Genomic DNA, 8,329 nt, shown 5'->3' with positions numbered 1-8,329 from the left:
ATTTGTTGCGTTGAAACCTCTATTATTGTTAAGTTACATAGTTTTAATTATCAACCAGACATTTATACATTTAAATCATTGTCAACATACTAAAAACAAAAAACTTCTTCAATTAAATTATTTTTATTAAAATACTTTATCCTAATACAGCTTCTGGGAAAAACATCGTATATAGTTTTATACCTTTATCTAAGTAAGTTTAAACTACGCATACTAATAAATACTTTATTTTATAATTGATGAACATTAAAAGACTTCCTTAAAAGTTCAAGAAACAAAAAGCAAACTTTTATATACAAAAATAGCCTAGTGTCTATAAAATTAATTCATCTAATAAGAAAAGCATCTAATGAAAAGTGTTCCTTTTAAAATGGTTCAAAGCTGCCTAAAGTAAATCACAATTAATATTATTTGTTAGTTAAGAGGAACACTGGTGACATTTTTCCATGGTGACATTTTTACATGACGGTGTCGACAATGGTGTCTCGCATGGTGGTTTTGATGGCATCAGGATCGGCACTGTCTCCTATCTTGAACACGTTCTCAATAACCTGAATATAACATTGTTTATTTTTAAATGTATAGTTTTAGTGATTATTGCAAAAAGTTGCAGTCTTAGTCTTTTAAAACCAAACCACATTTATTTAACATGTAGGTAGAGTTACTTATGTTATAATTTACACTAGTACTAATTTTATTTAAATTTTGATTTTTTTAATTTCTTCAGCTATAAAACCGTTAAAATATTAAACTTGTTTTTAAACTTGTTTTAAACTTGCATTTAACAAAAAGAAAGCTTTTTTTTTTAATTGGAATTTTCAGAAAAAACAATATTTTTAACATTTTTTAAGTGAAGAAATTAATTAGTTTATCTGAACAAAAAATTGATAAAAAAAAATTCAGAAAGATTTTCAAGTTTGAAAAATTCAGTCAAAAGTTACATAAAATAACAAAAAACTATATTGATTTTCATTTAGAAAGATTCTCAAGTTAAAAAGTATTTAGTAAAATATTACAATACAAAATAACTATTGTGCTAGAAATACGTAAAGATATATGTTTTACAGGGTTGCCACTCGTTTTTTCCAAATTTTTTCCAGGTTTTCCAAATTTCTTCCAGGTTTTCCAAATTTCTTCCAGGTTTTTAAAAGTACACATTTTTGGGTCTATTTTTAGTTTTAAGTAAATTTCTATATTACAAATAGTGTTAAATAGTATAAAAACATTGAAAAGATACTGTAAAGTTACTTTAAATGTGTTTCTTAATATAAAATTTTTTAATAATGACAAAAAAATCTTATTTATATGATTGATTTTTTGTGTCAAATCGAAATTTTACTACTGCATATGTTAAAATTATTAAAAATTCCAGGTTTTTTGATCAATATTCCAAGTTTTTCTAGGTTTTTTTCAATTTTTCTCAAATTCCAGGTTTTTCCAGGTTATTTTTGCCTAAATTGTCTAATTTCAGGTTTTTCGAGGTTTTTCCAGGTTTCCAGGTAAAGTGACAACCCTGGTTTTAAAAAAGTATCACTCAATCTAAAATATTTTTATTTAAACCATTAACCCAGTAAAATTTGAACAAAAATGTTAAATTTCTTAAAAGATAATTCACATAAAACAGTGTTCCACCATATGCACTGACAACAAAACCTCAAAAAGTGGCACACTGTATGATAATGAATTACCAATAAAGATATTTAACATATTTTTTGTTAAAATTACTTGGTTAATGTTCTATATAAAATATTTTAGTTCAAATGATAGTTTTTAAACTTTCATTATACAGTATACCTTTACAAATTTCTAGAACAAGAGTTATTTTACAGCGTAACCTTTTACTAAATAATTTATTTTGACTTGAAAATTCTTTTAAATGAAAATTAATCTATTTTTTTCTTTTTTCATTTGTTTCTGACTTTTGACTGAATTTTTTTTTCAAAAGTTGGAAAACCTTACATTACAGATGGTTTCACTGAAACGATAACTTTATTATTTCCAACAAATTTTTTTCCAACCTGCACTTCGGTGGCGGTGGTGTCGGACCCGCAGAAAGCCACCCAGTCGTTGGCCACCATGCCGCTGCCTATCGCCTCGCTGCCCCTGTTCACCGTGCCCGCCACCAGGGGCACTTGCAGGAGGGAGGACAGCTCGTCCAGTTGCTCCACCGTAGTCTTCGGGTGCACGATGCCGCCTGGCGGATAAAATTAAATGTTGATTTTATTTCTCTACCCAAGTTTTTTTATTAATACTTTATTTTGTTTTTAATTTTGTGTTTTCAGATATGTATTATGTTTATTTTTCAACTTAATCAATCATAGCTTTTTTATACAATCAATTTAGAACTTGTTCAGTGCTTTAGAACGTGTAACAAAAAAGTGAATGTCAAGTTCATTGGAACTGGGATGAATAAAGTTGAAAGTTGTCCACATTAATAGAGCTTAACAATGGGAGACGTTTGACCTCCCTTATATTTTGTGATGAAAAGTTAATAATTTAAATAATTTTTAAAGTTAAAATTAATGTGTTGAAATTTTGAGTCCGGTCATAAAAATAAATCAAAATTTAAGCATAGAAAGGATGTAAATTCAATATTGGTATAAATGTTTTGTATTAACATTGGGGATCTTGCGAAAATAATAAAACTAAAACAAAACAGGTTTGATTTTATTAAATTGTTCACAACTTTTTAAGTAGAAAAAATTAAAACTATTTATTTTTTTAAGTCTTTTTGATATGCGCTAAATGAAAAGTTATATAGAAAAATTTGTCATAGAACAAGCCATTGTTTTTTCATATATAACTCCACACAAATAACAATTTTTTGCAACCAAATAAATGTAATGATTATTTATTGTACAAAAAGTAAATAAAGATAAAATATTTAATTTAATTATATTACTAAAGCGCGACTTTTAATAGAAAGGCCACAAAAATTTAAATTTAAATCTATTTATGTCAAAAGATAATAAAACTTTCAAAATTAAAAAGCTGTAAGAAACTATCGGAATGAAATGCTATTTTTATAACTAATTAACTTATTGATAAATTTTAAATTCTTCAAGTATTCTTTCTTAGTTAACTTCTGTACAAATTAAATGCACTAAAGAGGTTCGTGCAAACTTATAAGAAAAATAAAGCATATGGTACCAATATGACTTGAATTTTAGATTGAAATCCACGTAACCACACACTCCAAAATTGTACAAACTAGGGTATGAAATTAAAAGGTTAAGGTAAGCTTTGAAAGGGTGTTGTTAATAAGGTATTAAATAGCTTAATAATTACTACGAATAACATATATTTTCTAATATTTTCTGAACTTCAACTGCAATAGTTAAATTAACTTTTGAAGAAAAATAACTTGTTCAAATTTGGTATTGCCATATTTTACAACTACTGAACCATAGCGTTTCTAAAGTCAGTAAATTATTAATAGATATCTGATGAGGATTAAAAAAAATATATTTGGTCTATAGGAGGGTTTTGAAACTCTTTTTCATGATCACACACTTGACAGAAAAATTGAAAATGCATCAACTATTTATTAATTATTATAACTATACTATTTAGCTCCTCCATCAACTGATTGCCCGTGCTAGCCAAAATCGCCTTCTGGGTGGCGGTATTGCCCTATTCATCGAACCCTGGTCAACAGACTGTGCCCTTTGACAGCAGTTTAAATTTTTCAACGCAGAAAACAACTTAAACCATCAAAAAATCAAGTTTTTTCCATTGGTAACAAATAGCCTTATAGGTGGCTATATTGCCCTATTTATGAAACCCTGGTCAGCAGCTTGTGCTCTTTGCCCTTTTCATAGTATCTTAATTTTTTTATACAAAAAACAGCTCAATTTTCAAAAACTAATATTCAAGTTTTTCAATAAACATCTAAAAAACTGTTAAAACATCAAAACAGCAAATCTGCGTTGGTGAAGAGCGAGTAGGTTAATTATTAATTAATAAAACGCGACATTTAATAGAAAGGCTATAAAAATTCATATCTAAATCTATTTATGTCAAAAAACAAATAAAACTTTCAAAATTAAAAAGCTGTAAGAAACTATCTAAATTTTTTCCATTAGTAACAAAAAAACTGTTAAAACATCAAACCTGCGTTGGTGAAGAGCGAGTAGGTTCCGACGAGCGACTGGTCCGCCACCGCCGACCTGAACACCTCCACGCCAAGCACGTCGGCCATCAGCTCCTCCGTGTTGGTGTCGACCGCGTGGTGCAGCAGCGCCGTGTAGTCGTTGCACTGGAAGTTGTTGCCCAGCGCTGTTCGTGGAATTATAGATTATATAAACTTATTGTTTAACTTTTGTTGCGTTACGCCGTTTCCCTGCAGAGCAGTTCATCAGACGCTAAAAAAAGCAGAAAACAAAAGTGTACAGAGCGATGAATTGAAAAATAAAAATTAAGTTTAAAATATGAGTTATAATTAATATGTTGTTTAGAAAAGTTAAATTTAAAGTTAAATTAGTTTATAATGAAATATAGGTAAGTTTTAAATTTTTTAAAAATGTAAATATTAAGATTTATAGAAGATTTTAAGAATTCAGTAATTGTTAGAACTTTGAAATTGTCAAACACTGCGGGTGGCAGAAATTTTTTCAAGCTATTTAGCTCATTGTGTACAGGTTTAAAAAAGAAAGCTTGCTAGAATTAAATTAGCATTTAAAGCATTTTTTTACAGCTCCAGCTGACATGAACAGATAGACATTTGATAAAAAAAAGAATATTTACCTACATTAATAAAGTAATTTATACCATGATACATTTATTTATATATTAACGACGATCTAAATAGGGTTGACCGAAGATTTTGAATTTTTTTTTCATGTTTTTTGAATTTCTTTTAGATATGCAAAACTTTTGTTTATTTTTAAATAAAATAAGTTTTAGGTAAAACACTGAATTAAATAATATAGAAATGTTAAAAAATACTATAACTCTAATTTTTTATGTGTTTTATAGTAAATTAAACTATAAAAGGTACAAAAAATATTGTATAAGTATTAACTACTTTTTGTTTATAATCAAAATTCAATCATTTTACAAGTAAAACTGTTTAAAATTCCAAGTCTTTCCAGATTTTTTCAATATTTCTCAAATTTCGCCTAAACAGGATTTTGAACTAACTAAAAATTATCCTTATATAAAACATATATTTACTAAATTTTAACTAATTAAATGATTTTAGGACCAGATAAGCATTGTGATAGACAAAAAACTTCTAACTAATTTGTAAAACCTGTCAGCTTTTCATCAACTCTTCTCACTTGAACTTCATCAGGTAAGGAGTTTCTCAAATGCTGAAGTTCCTGTGAAAGTTTAGAAATGTTGTTAAAAAAATGGTTTGAAATAAATTATTATTTGTTTATGTTTTACTTTTAAAGTGGCAATTATATTCTTTTAACTCAAGTATTCGAGGCAAGGGATATTAATTAAAGGTTAAGTAAAACATTAGAACAAAATAAGGTTACACTTCTTTAAATAAATAGAAACTAGTTTAACATTATATTAAATAGCCATAAATTGATAGTGAGGTTAAGGAGAGAAAAAATGCTGCTCAATACTAACTAATATTTTGAGTAAAAAAACAGTATTTCACATTTATAATAAACTAAAAAACATTAAATTTCTACAAATTTAAAAGACTTGTAGTAAAAATTTAATGTTTATTTTCTAAATTCACTACTGTTTTAAAATGATTTAGGAGGTTTTAAGTAGATTTAGGTTTAAAATACCTTTAACAAAAAACACATACAACTAAAAGAATTATAAAGTTGAACATAATTTTTATATTTTTCTAAAAAATTAAGTAACGCTGAAAACTAAGTGAAAAATTTATGTTACCAATAAGTAATGAGCAATTCGTAGATATACTAAAACATTATGATATCAGTTTTTTGCATCATTCTGAGTAAGTTTACAATATTGCAGCTATCTAAAATATTTATTTATAAATTATAAACTAATTCAAGTAAACGCTGTAGTTGTGGTAAACTACAAAAAAAGTAAATACTTAATTGTAGCAAAACAATATACATTATTTAAAATACATTGCTTAATTTGCAACCTTAATTTACTTTACAATTAGTATTTGCAACTTGATGCTTTAATAATTAAATAATTACATATCTATACAGCGCAGGTTCCTCTAGTCTACATCACCCTGGTTCATTAAATTGAAGTAAGTGGAAGTTTTGTGGCCCTCATAAGTATAACGTTTAACACATGGATTGGCACATAAAAAGTTAAGATTTGGTTTACACTTTCTTTAAAATACTAATAATCTCTTAGACTAAGCTTTGGTTAAAATTTAACAAAGTAATACACTAAATTACCATTTTTATCAAAGTTAAAACATAATGACTTGAAAGTATTAAAGTACTTAGTAAACATTTAGGATCTATATATTGTTGTACACAAATCACCAAAAGAACAAGCGCACCCTTTAAAACCGGGTAAAAGCTGCGTTGGTAAAACAATTCAACTCTAAGTTTTCATTTAATTTATTTGAAATAAAACTTACAAACATCAAACATGTATGAATAAAAACCTGGTCTGTGGTGTTGTGGGGCAAGAGCAGGCCGTTCTTGTTGCCTGCCACCAGGTTACCAATTATCCTGCACTCAGCCACGGTGCAGTGGACGATTGGGATGCCGCTGTCGGCCAGTTCTGTTTCGAAGGTGGAGTAGAAGTTCTCTGAGGCGCCCACCGCCACCAAGCAGTATTTGTTGGTCAGCTTGGCGAACACGCCCATTTCGTTGGAGCTTTCAAATTGACAACGCACGGCCATGTTTTATATTTAAGTAGTTCTGTCTTAAATTTAAATTCTGAAAATAAAGTTTGTCTTATGTTCATCAAAGCAGTTTTTAATTTTGAAAAAAATGTTTAGGCATAAGCATGGCAGCCACTCTTTAAACAAAAAAACATATCCTGAGTTTATTATTTTGAAAAATAAGAAGTATGCACCAAAAACTGAATAAATGATATCGTCAGAGTTTGAATACTTTAAGTATTAAAGTCATAAGGACATTTATATTAAGAAAAACACTTTTTTTTTGCAAATTGAAATTACATTCCAGCAGGGTTGCAACTCTTTGAGTGAATAAACTACCTTGAGTGACTTTAAATTTTCTGAGTTATTCTATGTATTTTAATCTTTTCAATTATCTTAAATAATTTTTTAATTAAATATAACAAACTTTGCAAAGTCGATCAAAATAAAAACTTTGAACAAAATTGGTTATAAAATTTGAAATTATTGAAACTGGAACAACTTAACCTCAGTAAAAATATAGAATTCTTTTTAAATTTCAAACTAGCCATCAGAGATTGAAAAAAAACTTCAAACTGTTATGAGTTATACTGAGTGTGTGGCAACCATGTAAAAGTTAAAAAACTATCCTGAGATTTTGGAAAGTAATCTGAACAGGAATACTACAAGAATTTTAATGCAATCTTAATAATACACAATTTCAACTTATATCCAACGCATATTCTGTAAAAACTATGTATTTATTGTTTCCTTCATTTTATATGAATTATATCATATGAATGATTTCAAGTCATAAAACCTTGCCTGAGATTTAGGAAAAATATCCAAACTAACCTCAATATTGCAAAAAAAATTAAATAAGCCTAAATTTTGAAAAAACCTCAAAAAAGTTTAAACTAGGCTGAGTGTATGGGGGAACCTTACTAATAACATAACAAAAAACAATAACCTATAAATGTAAAATATGTTAAGTTTTTGATACAAGAATTTTTTGCAATTCTTATAAAATATAAACTTATTTATCAAAAAAAAAATTTAAACTTAGATAGTCATTCACAACTTCTTAAATAACATTTTGAAAAATATTTTAATGCCTATTAGGTAAAACTGTTTAAAAGAGCATTGAATGGGTGATAGATAAAAATGGAAAACTAAACTGTCAAGAGATTGAAAATATTTAAAATAAACAAACACTATTTGTCTGAAGCAAATATACTTATTTTTTTGAGAAATACTGACTAAATTTCATCAAATAAAACTAGCCTAAGATTTACATGAACAAACAAAATTAAATATTTTACAAAACTTGCTCTGAATTTAAAAACTAGAGAGATAGCTAAACTAGCCCAAGTGAGATAGCACCCATTGGTTTCATTTTTATTAATCGTTCTAAAGAAATTTTTTTTTTTTGAAACATAAGCATTTAATAAACTTGTTATGAATAAATACAGTGTTGACGTAAACGTTCATTTGCTAAATACAAAACTACATACTATTATCAACAACGAATATATTACCAACTACTACAGAAGCATTACTTTT

General features: G+C 27.4%; 1 protein-coding gene across 1 annotated transcript; it reads right to left on the bottom strand.

The window, feature by feature from the left end:
- Window positions 1-217: 217 nt before the first annotated feature.
- On the bottom strand, window positions 218-6,838 carry LOC145830183 (eukaryotic translation initiation factor 6-like). Its single transcript, XM_082938097.1, has 5 exons — window positions 6,566-6,838; window positions 5,255-5,324; window positions 4,114-4,278; window positions 2,019-2,194; window positions 218-551 (listed from the first exon to the last, which is right to left on the bottom strand). Exons 1-5 carry the CDS (start codon window positions 6,803-6,805, stop codon window positions 459-461), a joined length of 744 nt encoding a protein of 247 aa, XP_082794223.1. The 5' UTR covers window positions 6,806-6,838; the 3' UTR covers window positions 218-458.
- Between the last annotated feature and the right edge of the window lie 1,491 nt (window positions 6,839-8,329).

The sequence above is a fragment of the Thalia democratica genome, chromosome 2, assembly GCF_965202585.1.
Source record: "Thalia democratica chromosome 2, ktThaDemo2.hap1.1, whole genome shotgun sequence".
Taxonomy (NCBI): Eukaryota; Metazoa; Chordata; class Thaliacea; order Salpida; family Salpidae; genus Thalia; species Thalia democratica.
The sequence above is the reverse complement of the archived record's forward strand: the minus strand, read 5'-3'. Positions and strand labels throughout refer to the sequence as shown.